Source organism: Ovis aries, chromosome 18 (assembly GCF_016772045.2).
Source record: "Ovis aries strain OAR_USU_Benz2616 breed Rambouillet chromosome 18, ARS-UI_Ramb_v3.0, whole genome shotgun sequence".
Lineage (NCBI taxonomy): Eukaryota > Metazoa > Chordata > Mammalia > Artiodactyla > Bovidae > Ovis > Ovis aries.
Genome location: NC_056071.1, coordinates 44,824,267 through 44,839,454, shown reverse-complemented (window position 1 = coordinate 44,839,454; position 15,188 = coordinate 44,824,267). Strand labels below are relative to the sequence as shown.

The window sequence follows — 15,188 nt, the reverse complement described above, 5'->3', positions numbered from 1 at the left end:
TACTTTCCCCTGGTGTTTCTCATTGCGTTATTCATTGTATTAAGGCCTGTATATAGCAGTCAACTTTCCATAAAAGACCAACAACATATCTGAAAATTGAACCACTTACCTAAGTGCACTTGGAGCTTACTTGGGGTCTAGTATAAAGTTTAATAGCAAGTAAAGGAAAATAAAAGGATAGCTTCCACTGAATTAAAATACCAAACAATAATTTTAAAATATATTACATTGAGCTGAAATTGAGTTTAGTAAAAACTTTGCTTACAAGTGAGATTTTCATTAGTTTAATAATTCTCAGCTTTTCTGTCCTTTCATTCAAAGTGTGATTTTTAAAAACCCACTTGTTTTTAAGCTCTGCCTCAACTTTTCTTCCTTCCTTGTACATTCTCTATCTATCATGATTTCATGCATAATGTTTGCATAAGTTTAACTCTGAAATATATTTTCCTATATTCTGAAGTCAATGAAATAATCAACTTTATGAGAGCAAGAAGTTTGTGCCAAGGAAGTTACTGCACTCCCTTTAGATTTGTGCTAATGACCATTGCTTGGAGTTAGTTTCTTTAGAAAAATACAAACTAATAGTAAACTTCCATGATAATATTTGCTCAGAATTTTCAAGGAAGTCTGTGGCTTGCCCAAAAGCTTAACTTTTAACAACATCTTTCAAACCTGTGAAATTACATTGCCTATTTAGCCAATTCAGTGTGCATAATATTAATTTGCTGTGCCACAAAGGTAGTACGCTTTAACTGTTATTAGGGGAAAGTATTTATTTGATTTCCCTTTATGAGTCTCACATTGCTTATAATTCAGTAGGGCTACCACATTTTCTGGGCAGGCTATCAAATAGGATGTTGTAATGATTTGCTTGACTAGTAGAATAGATGAAAAAATATTAGTTCTGTCTGTAGCTGTTCTATTTTTGAATTTCAGATTTGCACAGTTTGAGACCATTTATTCCTCATGGTTTTCTTTAACATTTTTTAAAAATTATTTTATGTTTTAAAGAGTTAAAGATGTCACACAAAATCAGGGTAATGGTTAGGGTACTATGATTTCAGAGGACAAAATCGAAGACTTAGGTTTTATTTTTAAATGCCAAGGAAAGGGCTATAGTACAATGCAAAATTTTTTGGCTTTGGTGAAAGGAAAACATAGTGATGCCATCCAAACTGACATCTTGGGATGCTTGAATGCTTCAGTTCTCTCTCTGCGTTGCTATTCCTTTTCATCTTCATGAAGATGTTAAGATGTTTTCTGATTCATAAAGTTACTTAACAAAATTATCTTTGGAATAATCCATTCTACTTAGAGGATACATATAAACTCAGAGTGTTTCAGTAGACTAACTTCCTATCTTACACATTATCATGGATTCCTTGAATAACTGGATGAAGTTCTCTTTATGTACACTAAATTCTTAAAACTTCATCTTCTACATATTGTTGCAAAGGAGATCCATCATTGTGGCGGTTTATTATTTTATATAATCCGTTTCTTTTTTCAACAAATATTTATCAAGCAACTACTAGGTTTCAGGTATATTCTAGGTACTTAGTGCATATCGGTGGACAATGCAGACAAAGATCTCTGCCCTGGTGAATCTTATATTCTACTGGAGAAGACAGGAAACAATAAATATAAAAAGTAAAGAATGTAGTATGTTAGAAGTTGATAAGTACTTTGGTAAGAGGAAAAAACAGCAGTGCAAGAAGTGTTTGTTTTGTTTGTTTGTTTTTTGATGCTGGGATAGGGAGGAGCAGACCTCTGTATTAGAGGGGTCAGATCACTCAGTGGCCATGTGAAGGAAGTTGGCCACATAGAATCTGAGGGAGGAGCATTCCAGGCAGAGGGAATGGCTAGCACAAAGGCTGAAAGCTGAGACAGTGTTGGCATGTTTGGGAAACAGCAGAGGCCATTGTGGCCAGAGTAGAATCAGTGACGGGGAGAATAGTAGGAGAGTTGCTGAGGGAAGTAGTGCAGGCCTGGGTTATGTATGGCCTTTCTGTGAGTGAGATGGGAGTCGTTGCTTACCAGAGGGATGACATGAAATGACTTACATTTTTAAAAGGATCACTCGGTCTGTTGGGTGAGAACAGATGGAAGGGGTCAAAGGTAGATGGAGGGAAACCTGTTAATGAAGTGCTGCAGTTGATCAGCTGAGAAATGATGACCATAACTTAACTAGAAAAGAGTCAAGAGTACAGGCAAGAGAGGAAGTGGAGAGATGGTAGAAGTCTGTGTTTCGAAGTAGAGCCAATGAATTGGAAGAGAATTTTGAGAGAAAGAGGAGTCCACAGTGATTCTAAGGTTGAACAGGTTGGGTTTTGTTTTGTTTATTTTGTTTTATTGAATAGGGGTGTTGGGGAAGGAGTTCAGTTTTACACATGTGAATTTTGAGAAAGTTGTTAGATATCCAAGCAGAGACATCAAATAGACAACCAGATACTTAAGTCTAGACTTTGAAAGAGAAGTCTGTACTGGACATGTATTGGGCAAGTTGTTAGCATATAGATGATGATTAAAACCATGAATTAGAATGAAATCACCAAGAGAGTGAGTGTAGATAGAGAACTTGTGAGTGAATTTCATGTATTTGGTATGATTTACTCAGTGGGCTTGTAAAGTTAAATACACCCTCTTCTCAAAGAACTCATGGTCTGTATTTGACTGTACATTTTCATAAATGCAGGAGATGCTATTCATATAGACTGTAGTATCTGAAGATGAATATTGCAATGGCCGGCATGGGGATGCAGGGAGCAGTGTGGAGAGTCAGTTATGTATTTCTGTATGTTAATGGCCATCAGTTCAGTTCAGTTCAGTCACTCAGTTGTGTCCGACTCTTTGTGACCGCATGAACCACAGCACGCCAGGCCTCCCAATCCATCACCAACTCCTGGAGTTTACCCATACTCATGTCCATTGAGTCAGTGATGCCATCCAAACATCTCATCCTCTGTCGTCCCCATCTCTTCCTGCCCTCAATCTTTCCCAGCATCAGGGTCTTTTCCAATGAGTCAGCCCTTCGCATGAGGTGGCCAAAGTATAGGAGTTTCAGCTTCAACATCAGTCCTTCCAATGAACACCCAGGACTGATCTCCTTTAGGATGGGCTGGTTGGATCTCCTTGCAGTTCAAGGGTCTTCTCCAACACCACAGTTCAAAAGCATCAATTCTTTGGTGCTCAGCTTTCTTTATAGTCCAACTCTCACGTTCATACATGACCACTGGAAAAACCATAGCCTTGACTAGACATGTTAATGGCCATAACATGATACAATAAATGCTATTCTTGATATATGTAGTAGAGTTGTAATATAATATAATATAAATAATGTAAAATGTAATAGAATTTGTATATGTCATGGGATTGTAGAGAAAGGAAATGTGATTTGACTCGATGATAAGAAGGTAGAGTTAAATTTAGAAGACTCTGTTTTCAATGTATCTTAGAATAGATTAATATATAGTAACATTGTGTGTAGTTAAAATCAAAATTAAGACCTGAGCTGAAGGATCACTTGACATTATCTTTTAATAACCTACGCTCAGGTCTACCTTTGGGCACCTAGTTTGTCTTCTAAGATCCCCCATCCTATTGCTAAAAAGGCTACTGAAGCCCATTGCAGCACTGTTCATGGTTGAAGGCAGAGGTGGATGAAGAAGGAAGGCACAGGAATGACAACAGGACCACAGCATTCTAGCTTTCTGTACCTGAGGATTCTGTTAGGAGTTAGCAGGGGTGGTGTCTCCCATGATCAGTCCATCAGTGTGGTCTTGCACTGTCTCTCCATTGTCTCTTTTCTGTGGCTTAGGTTATAAAGGAATGGTTTTAAAAAGTGGGTTTTGTACTTTCTGTTGTAAGCATTATAATCTCCAAAAACAAACAAACAAAAAAAATCTTTTCTGTGAAGTGATGCCTTTAATGTGATTTTCTGTTCCCAGCTCTAAGAATACTATTGAGTCATCCACCAGTGGTTATTGGCCAAGTAGGTGAGAATTGTAAAAAATGCTTCCAGGTGAAATACACACACACACACACACACACACACACACACACGCGCGCGCATATATGTGAAGTGAGTGAAGTGAAAGTTGCTCAGTCATGTCTGACTCTTTATGACCCCATGGACTATAAAGTCCATGGACTTCTTCAGGCCAGAATACTGGAGTGGGTAGCCTTTACATTCTCCAGGGGATCTTCCCAACCCAGAGATCAAACCCAGGTCTCCTGCATTGCAGGCAGACTCTTTACCAGCTGAGCCACAAGAGAAGCCCATATATATATATACATATTCACACACATGTATATCTTTAACATTTTTAAGTGGTCTTTACCTCATTACATCAGCCTTGTATCCTACGAATAATCTCAGTTATAAAGTACATATAGGCCACAACTGAATTAAAATTTTACTTAAAAATTGTAAATATTGGGGTGGTCTGGTGGCTCAGACTCCACACTCCCAATGCAGAGGGCCTGAGTTCAATCCCTGGTCATGGAACTAGATCCCACATGCTGCGCCTAAGACCCTGCACAGTCAAATAAATATATTTTAAAAATTGTAAACATTTGTATTTTCTGTCATTCATTTTATGAAAACACGACAAAGTTCCTTGAAGACAATTGACAATTTGACAATAAAAGTAAACTTTTGTGCAAAACTGGAATTGGTGCAGAACATAAATAGAAACATTTCACACTATAAATAGCAACACTAAATCACTGGGCCTAAAACTTAGTTTTATGCATACTGCTGTTCTCTGCTTGTTGTTTTCCCTTTACATGTAAGATTGTTCTCAGTGTATCACTTCTGTACCCACCTTTGAAAGTCTTCATTCTTTTAGGCACCCTCAACTATACATTAGGCTATGTCCCAGCACCTAGCACAGTACCCTGCATGCACACCTCTCTAAAGAACCATTTGTCAGTCTATTAGGTGCTGAATCATTAGTCGCTTTCTCTCATTCACATAGCAGCTGAACATGTGTATATATGATCAACAGAACTGCAGTTCTTCATTCAAGTACTTCCTGTGCTTTATTTCATGTCATATTTACCAATATTTACCATATTTCTCTATCCTTACTTATTTTTATGATGTTCAAACTAATGAAATAAATCTAGAATAAGCAGCTACCAATTAAAGAATTCATCTGGAGAATTAACTGGCATAATGGCATGTGCAGGAACCCTAATTAGCCTTAATTTATTTATTCAACAAAATTTATTGAGCTTACTGAGTGCCAGCTACTCTGCAAAGTGACAGGGGTGTAAAGTGAATAAGGCAGGTGGAATCTCTGTCCTTATGGAGGTTTTTGACAAGCAAACAGTTGCAGTGCCATGTAATAACACAAGTCCAGGGTACTGCCGGAGCGCTTGTATCTGTTAGAATTAGGTTCAAGGACAAGTGGCACAGAACCCAAATAACAATAGTGTAAAAGAAATAGAAAATTTTTAACATGAGAGTCTCGAGGTAGACCAGAACTCCATGATGTCAGATCTACTTCTGTCTTGTTGCTGTGCTGTGGCTGACCTCCAGGCCCCAAATCACCTCATTGTGCAAGGGGACTTCTCCTGCCCTAGGTCCACATTCCACCAGAAGGAAGTAGGAAAAGAGAGGGGAGGAGCAGTCTCTGTAACTTTAAAAGACTTCCTAGAAATTGCTCAAACCACTTTCACTTACATTCCCATTGGCCAGAACTTGGTCATGTGGTGCCCTAGCAGCAAGGGAGGCTGGGAAATGATGTATTTATTCTGGGCAACGAGGAAGAAAAACAGGGTGAATGCTAGGGAACAACTAACAGTCTCTGCCTCAGGATTTCTGGGAAAATAATTGTCCAAATTGAGATCTGGGGTAAACAGGATTCTCAGAAGTGTATGTGTGTGTATCCTGACAGGAGGACAACATTCCAGAGAGAAGGAAAAGCTCAGGGAATTGAACACTGAAGAAACTGTTCTTTCACCAGTCACAGTTAATCCTTGCATGATCGTGTTTGTGCTCTTCTTCTAGTTGGACATTGGCTTTTCAGACTTAGAGGTGCTTGGGACTCCAGAACTTCCATGCTGTGATGAGAGAGATGATGTATTTACCAAGGAGAGAGGATTGGAGCATCACCACTCATGTGTTGGCATGTTAATAAGTGTGATTGGGAGCAGTGGAAGGGTTACTAGACAGATTATCAGATTGATAGGAGAACGTATTAATAGAAGTTAGTATCACTCCTCTATTTAAAATCCCTGCTTGTGCCAGAGCACTTATAAAAATGTAGCTCAATGCTCTGTGATGATCTGGAGGGAGGCTCAAGAGGAAGGGATATATGTATCCATATAAGTGACTTACACTGTTGTGGCCTCAAGAGGAAGGGATATATGTATCCATATAAGTGACTTACACTGTTGTACAGTAGAAACTAAGACAACATTGTAAAGCAATTGTACTCCATTTTTTTAAAAAGCAGTCACATATCTTACTCCCATTGAAATAAAATTTTGTTGTACTTTAGCCTTTTGCTATTAGCCTCTGTTACCTGTCATGTCCAAAGTTCCAAGTGTTTTATTTGAATCTTCATACCTGAGAAACCAATAGGGTCAAGAAAATAGGAACCGGTCTTTGCATAAGTGTTTATTGAACTTTTCTTTATCATCTTTCAGGTCTTGTAGAAATTTGCCTGATGCACCCTCTCGATGTGGTGAAAACCAGGTAAGGTTCTGCATGAACAAGTTTTATTGACTTTGGCTGATATCCAAATTAAGATCTGTCAGAACACTAAATGCTAGAACTTGTCCTAGGCTGGTAGCTTCTCCCAATAATGGCATTTATATTTACTTGTTAAAGAAAATACTATTTGACAGATAAAATGTGAGCAGTGAAAAGCATTTCTCGATAGAGGTCATCTGAAGGTATGTCATATTTTACTGCCGTCACATGACAACCATAAGGTATGATTTGTGACTTAACTGGTGAGCAAAGGAAATTTATCAAAATGATGTAAAAAGTTAACTCTGTCTAGTGAATTATGACAGCAGACTTCCACTTGGCATTGCATATAGCAGATTGCTATTTAATAGTTAGCATTTTGGTGTGAAACTCCAAAATTTCAAGTAAACTTCTTTAATGGTGCTTAAAGAATTTATTCCTACATTTGTTTGTCAGTGCAGAGTGCCATACTTCCTGGAAAATGCATTTGCTCTTAAAGGGAGATACAAATCAGGGCAATGTATTATGTCTGTTTACCAAGAGAAAACAAAATCTTGTGGGTTTTAATATGATTTGGAGCTTTTTTTTTTTTTAAGTTAAATCTGTGACTAAATTACTGAACTCTATTTTTTCAAATTAAAAGCTCTGAAACTGTAGTGAAAGTTTCCACTTATTTGCATTGTGTCAATCCCAACAACATGCCTAGGATGGAGCTTAATAGCAGAAGTGCCATCCAACAATGATGGTCAAGCAAACCCTTACAGCCACAGTTAGGGAATACTTGATGACTCAGGCTGGTCATTGAACGGACATGTTGCTTAATTTACCTGAAGAGGCAACCAAATCTAGGCTGGTGGCTGAAAGCAAGGGAAGGTGTCTGTGACATGCAAATAATATTACATTTCTGATAGAGATAGAGAAGATGAGAATGTGGCCTCTTTCATAGTCAGCTTTTGCACCTATAACAAAATTACATACAGACTGGGGGCTGTTCTGGAGGTTGGAAAGCTCAAGATCAAGATGCCAGTCAATTTGATTCTTGGTGAGAACCCTCTTCCTGATGTGTAGACAGTCACCTTCTTGCTGTATCCTTTCTTGGTGATGGAGAGAGGAAACTCTCCTGTCTTTCTTGTTCAGTTCAGTTCAGTTCAGTTCAGTCGCTCAGTCATGTCCGACTCTTTGCGACCCCGTGAATCGCAGCACGCCAAGCCTCCCTGTCCATCACCAACTCCCGGAGTTCACCCAAACCCACATCCATCAAGTTGGTGATGCCATACAGCTATCTCATTCTCTGTCATCCCCTTTTCCTCCTGGCCCCAATCCTTCCCAACATCAGGGTCTTTTCCAATGAGTCAACTCTTCGCATGAGGTGGCCAAAGTGCTGGAGTTTCAGCATCATTTCTTCTAAAGAACACCCAGGACTGATCTCCTTCAGAATGGACTGGTTGGATCTCCTTGCAGTCCATGGGACTCTCAAGAGTCTTCTCCAACTCCACAGTTCAAAAGCATCAATTCTTCGGCACTCAGCTTTCTTCACAGTCCAACTCTCACATCCATACATGACCACTGGAAAAACCATAGCCTGAAATGTAATAAAATAAAAATAAATAGCTAATTCTAATAAGAAAGATGTAATATGGTAGAAAAGATAGGGTCAGTTCAGTTCAGTCGCTCAGTCGTGTCCAACTCTTTGCAACCCCATGAATTGCAGCACGCCAGGCCTCCCTGTCCATCACCAACTCCCGGAGTTCACTCAGACTCAACGTCCATCATGTCAGTGATGTCATCCGGCCATCTCATCCTCTGTCCTCCCCTTCTCCTCCTGCCCCCAACCGCTCCCAGCATCAGTCTTTTCCAATGAGTCAACTCTTCGCATGAGGTGGCCAAAGTACTAGAGTTTCAGCTTTAGCATCATTCCTTCTAATGAACACCCAGGACTGATCTCCTTTAGGACGGACTGGTTGGATATCCTTGCAGTCCAAGGGTCTCTCAAGAGTCTTCTCCAACACCACAGTTCAAAAGCATCAATTATTTGGTGCTCAGCCTTCTTCACAGTCCAACTCTCACATCCATACATGACCACAGGAAAAACCATAGCCTTGACTAGACAGACCTTAGTTGGCAAAGTAATGTCTCTGCTTTTGAATATGCTATCTAGGTTGGTCATCACTTTTCTTCCAAGGAGTAAGCGTCTTTTAATTTTATGGCTACAATCATGATCTACAGTGATTTTGGAGCCCCCCCCCAAAAAAAGTCTGACACTGTTTCCACTGTTTCCCCATAACACAAATTTCATCATCATGGGGTCCCCCATGACCTCATCTAAACCTATTTCCTCCACACCCCCACCAAAGACCTTACCTCCAAATATAATCATACTGGGGGTTAGGGCTTCAATATATGAATTTCAAGGGGCCACAAACATTCAGTCTATAACAACCTCAAGTCACCAAACCCAAACACAGAAAGAAGGAAATCCAACTTATATTCAAATGTAAGGTATGTGTAGGCTCCCTGGTGACTCCGTGGTAAAGAATCCACCTGCCAATGCAGGAGATGTAGGTTCAATCCCTGGGTCAGAAAGATCCACTGGAGAAGGAAATGGCAACCCTCTCCAGTATGTTTGCCTGGGAAATCCCATGGACAGAGGAGCTCGAGGGGGCCTGGGTGGCTATAGTCCATGGAGTCACAAAGAATCAGACACGACTGAGCAACTAAACAATGAGGTGTATGCACTCCCTGGATTATCTTTTATATAGAGTTCAGAAACTGAAGCAAAACTCATTGTCCTTTCCTTCCTAATGTTAATATTAACCTTCTTTGAAAAGCCGGATTATTGTTATTAAACTCTCAGGAATAGTCTTTTTCATTTAATGCTAATTTCGTATATTAGCATTGTGTACCGATGAGCAAGGAGAAGTAAGAATGATTTAAATGAGACATGATATTGACATTATGGTTACTCATTCATTCCTGCAACCCTTCATTCATTCATTTAGCAAAGTATATTGAACATCTGGTGCATGTGGGTTCTAGGTTAGCTCTGCCCTCAAAGAGCTCACAGTTTGATGAGTTAATAGGAATCTCATCACAGTGAATTTAAAAATGTCATTTCATGGAACTGGATTTGAATAGGATATTTCTTGAAATATGCCAATTTATTAGAACTTTGTCTTCTTTTTATATAGATATTTTTATGGAAAGGGAATTCACTGATTTAAATTTGTCAAGTCTCTTACCTAAATTCCAGGGACCCTGAAAGAGAAGTCAGTGGGATAGTGGATGGTATTTGACCTACATGACAATAAAAACTATACTGAATACAGACTCACAATCATAAAACAGACTGAAAGCCCCACACTCCTGCAGTTGACTGAATCAAAGTGGAATACGCAAGATTGGGAGCATATGTCAGTGGGGCACTAACACCCAGGTGACAGGGAGGGCACAGGACAGACTAAATTATTGCTGAAATCGTCACTGTTATATTGTATGGGAGGTGACTATGCCTCTGAACAAGACAGACTGTAAACTATAAAGGATAAAACATGAAACCACAGAGCATTAGTGATTTCACCAGGTTACTTTCCTTGATGATAGTCAAGGGCATTGGGTTCTAAGTTGTTGCAAGCCTTGTCATAGTGGGCATGGGTTACACCAGGCCAAACCTCATGGCTTCAGTTTTTGTGGGGTGTTTTTGCCTCTCATAGGATGTTATTGCTTGAAGAATGGTACAGTGAATTAATCTGAGCATGGAAAGGCCTCATTTTCCCCAATATCTCATGTGTTATGAGTGAAGTCACTCAGTTGTGTCTGACCTTTTGCAACCCCATGGACTGTAGCCTAACAGGCTCCTCCATCCATGGGATTTTTCAGGCAAGAGTACTGGAGTAGATTTCCATTTCCTTCTCCAGGGGATCTTCCCGACCCAGGGATCAAATCCGGGTCTCCCATATTGTAGGCAGATGCTTTACCATCTGAGATGTGGCAAAATCAATAAGCCTAGTTCTTTCTTTTGGGGTTCTGTTTGTACCTAATCCTTTTCTTTGTCAAATGAAAGATAACAGATTCTAAAAATGTATTTCCAAGTTCTTTCTTCACAGGAATTTTTTTCATTTTTTTTTTCACTCTGTAAATTACTGATTCTGTTACCCCTGGCTGGAGGGACAGGGGAGGTAGTAGTGTGACCTAAGCCCAAGGGTCAGGACTACCTGGCAATAGCTGGAGAACCGGAGTACATCTGTCTAGTGGTAGCTGGTCTCAGAGGAGCCCCAACCACTGCCAGATTCCATCTGAGGCAGACAGGGAGAGGGAAGGTCCTCTGGCTTCTTTCTTCTCTCTACTGTCTCCCATCAGTGCTCCTAGATGATAAACCCATGGAAGCCTGGGAGGCCCAGCCCAGCAGAAGGTGGTTCCTCTGAGTAATAGAGCAGAGGACAAGGGAAGAGTGAGAAATGGTCTGCAGACAAACATTCAGAACTGATGCACTGTCGTTTTAGTGGGATTTGGAGAAAGAGCTGATATAAACATGCATTTTCTTTTTTTAAATTGAGATGTAATTGACATATTAGTTTCAGGTGTACATAATGATTCAAAGTTTGTATATTTTGCAAAATAACCACAATAAGTCTAGATAACATCCATTATGACACATAGTCACAATTTTCTTTTTATTGTGATGAGAACTTTTAAGATCTACTCTGTTAGCATCTTTCAAATATACGATATAGTGTTCAGTTCAGTTCAGTCACTCAGTCGTGTTCAACTCTTTGCGACCCCATGAATCACAGCACACCAGGCCTCCCTGTCCATCACCAACTCCCAGAGTTCACTCAAACTCATGTCCATCGAGTTGCTGATGCCATCCAGCCATCTCATCTTCTGTCCTCCCCTTCTCCTCCTGCCCCCAATCCCTCCCAGCCTCAGAATCTTTTCCAGTGAGTCAACTCTTCACATGAGGTGGCCAAAGTGCTGGAGTTTCAGCTTTAGCATCATTCCTTCCAAAGAAATCCCAGGGCTGATCTCCTTTAGGATGGACTGGTTGGATCTCCTTGCAGTCCAAGGGACTCTCAAGCGTCTTCTCCAACACCACAGTTCAAAAGCATCAATTCTTCGGTGCTCGGCTTTCTTCACAGTCCAACTCTCACATCCATACATGACCACTGGAAAAACCATAGCCTTGACTAGACAGACCTTTGTTGGCAAAGTAATATCTCTGCTTTTGAATATGCTGTCTAGGTTGGTCATAACTTTCCTTCCAAGGAGTAAGCGTCTTTTAATGTCATGGCTGCAGTCACCGTCTGCAGTGATTTTGGAGCCCAAGAAAATAAAGTCTGACACTGTTTCCACTGTTTCCCCATCTATTTGCCATGAAGTGATGGGACCAGATGCCATGATCTTCATTTTCTGAATGTTGAGCTTTAAGCCAACTTTTTCACTCTCTTCTTTCACTTTCATCAAGAGGCTTTTAGTTCCTCTTCACTTTCTGCCATAAGGGTGGTGTCATCTTCATGTCTGAGATTATTGATATTTTTCCTGGCAATCTTTATTCCAGCTTGTGCTTCTTCCAGCCCAGCGTTTCTAAGCAGGATGACAATATACAGCCTTGACGTACTCCTTTACCTATTTGGAACTAGCCTGTTGTTCTATGTCCAGTTCTAACTGTTGCTTCCTGACCTGCATATAGGTTTCTCAAGAGGCAGGTCAGGTGGTATGGTATTCCCATCTCTTAAAGAATTTTCCAGTTTATTGTGATCCACACAGTCAAAGACTTTGGCATAGTCAATAAAGCAGAAATAGATGTTTTTCTGGAACTCTCTTCCTTTTTCAATGATACAGCAGATGTTGACAATTTGATCTCTGGTTCTTCTGCCTTTTCTAAAAGCAGCTTGAATATCTGGAAGTTCACGGTTCCCATACTGCTGAAGCCTCGCTTGGAGAATTTTGAGCATTACTTTACTAGCGTGTGAGATGAGTGCAATTGTGCAGTAGTTTGAGCATTCTTTGGCATTGCCTTTCTTTGGGATTGGAATGAAAACTGACCTTTTCCAGTCCTGTGGTCACTGCTGAGTTTTCCAAATTTGCTGGCATATTGAGTGCAGCACTTTCACAGCATCATCTTTCAGGATTTGAAATAGCTCAACTGGAATCCCATCACCTCCACTAGCTTTGTTCATAGTGATGCTTCCTAAGGCCCACTTGACTTCACATTCCAGGATGTCTGGCTCTAGGTGAGTGATCACACCATCATGGTTATCTGGGTCGTGAAGATCTGTTTTGTATAGTTCTTCTGTGTATTCTTGCCACTTCTTCTTAATATCTTCTGCTTCTGTTACTAACCATATATTATATCTGCAGGACTTATTTTATAACTGGAAGTCTATACCTTTTGACTGTCTTCATCCATTTTCCTCAACCCCCACCTCCAGGCTCTGGCAGCTACCAATGTTGTACTCAGCATCTATGAGTCTGATTTCTTCTTTTTTAAGTTCCACATATAAGCGAGATCATATAGCATTTGTCTCTCCCTGCCTAATTTGTTTCGCATAGCCTGATGTTCTCAAATTCCATCCGTGTTGTTACAAATGGCAGTTTCCTTTTTTATGGCTATGTAGCATTCCATTGTGTGTGTGTGTGTGTGTGTGTGTGTGTGTGTGTATGTATGATGTATCACATTTTCTCCATCCACTGTCCAGTCATCCATTGATGGACCCTTAGGTTGCAATCATGCATTTTTAATTCTGTTATGTTTAACAAAAATACACTTTGCGTTTTGAAAGATGATTAGAAACTGTAACTAATAAATCCTTTATGGAAAGATTTTAGGCACTGTAGCACATGGCTTTATGAGAATCATTTATTTTCCTCTGTATAAGTGTAGCTCTAGGGATAATGTGAGCATAGGCTATCATTCTAAGTGTTCCCACCTGATCTGGCAGAGGAGATTTGGCTAAGATGCTGTAAGCACAGCAGTTAAGTAGAATCAAGGTCTCCTTTGAGATTCTCCCCAGAGACATGCATGTACATTGTTTCATAGTTCTGTTTTTATACAAAGAACTTTGTGTACAATTGTTGTTGGACTCACAGTTAAGAACCCATAGCTACAAATGACGAAAGACTTTAGTTGTATAACTAGGAAGACTGAAGGTAGTTTAGTTTCTGGCTTCTTATCCTTGAGATTTATATAAATAAAATAAGTAAAAATAAAATAATCAGTAATATCTCATACATTTCTCATATTGTCTCTCAGTCTCTGTCTGTCCCTCTTTTCCTTGAGCTTTCCTTTCCCTACATGGGCTTCAGTTTTGGAGTGACTTTTCTCACTTGGCACCAGATGGCCTCAGTAGCTTTAAGCTTACATGCTCCTTGGTGTTTGTTTGTATTCTCTCTGAAATGGGATTACCTAGTATTTAAGAACTCTGGCTCTAGAGTTAGGCTGCCTGGGTTTAAATTCTGCTTCTTTATTATCCATGTAACATCAGTTACTTCCCTGTGCCTCAGTTTTTCATATCTTCAAATAGAAACAGTACCTACCTTACTGTAGGGAATAAATGACTACACATATGCATAGTCTTATATATAACATACATGTTTATGTATATGGGGCTTCCCGGGTGGGGCTAGTGGTGCAGGAGACATAAGAGATGTGGATTCAATCCCTGGGTTGGAAAGTTCCCCTGGAGGAGGGCATGGCAACCCACCCCAGTATTCTTGCCTGGGGAATCCCATGGACAGAGGAGCCTGGCAGACTACAGTCCGTAGGGTCGCAAAGAGTCAGACAAGACTGAAGCGACTTAGCACACACTTGTGCATATATGTATATTCATTTCTATGAAAGCATGGTGTTTAATACTGTGTCAGCAGAGGAAATGGGAACCGCAAAGACAAATGGAGTTTATAAGGTAGTCAGGGAAACACTATGGAGAATACAAAATGTGAGAGAGGGGAAATGTTTAATAGGGAGTCAGGAGGTTTCAGGTTTCCAAGTTGGAAGACTTGTGTTATGTGAGCGCTGCATTTAAATCCTTCCCCAGAAGGGTGTTTATAAGTAGAGAGTCCTCCTGGGTCTGAGGACGGGAGAGCATCAGTTTTATCTGTGAGTTCCTGTTGACGTTACTCTGCACACCACCTTGGGTCTGTGCACTGACATCTTTAGGTAACCCCCGTGGGTTGCACAGTGCCTGGCCTCCAGGAGGGGCCCAGTAAATGCTGATGAACAAACAAATGAATGAGTGTTGGGAAACAATCAGAAATAAGAGCCCTGTGAGTTCTGTGGCCAAATTGTAATGTCTAGAAGTGAATAATATGCAACTGTGTTTTCTTCATTGAAAAACTGATGATTTCATGAAAGAGATATGGGAAATAAGGATCTGTTGAAATAAAAAGGTAGCAATTACTTGATAAGGATGGTGGGCAAAACATTTGAAGCTTGTAGTGGAGGTTTGATGGGACCGGGTAACAGTGAGATGAGAGGGTTTCCAGG

General features: G+C 40.2%; 1 protein-coding gene across 1 annotated transcript in view; it reads left to right on the top strand.

The window, feature by feature from the left end:
- SLC25A21 (solute carrier family 25 member 21) overlaps positions 1-15,188 on the top strand; it is a 527,236-nt gene that overhangs the window by 303,546 nt on the left and 208,502 nt on the right. Inside the window, exon 2 of the mRNA XM_042235305.2 lies at positions 6,661-6,709. Coding sequence (XP_042091239.1) covers positions 6,661-6,709 — 49 coding nt within the window. The remainder of the gene's footprint in view (positions 1-6,660; positions 6,710-15,188) is intronic.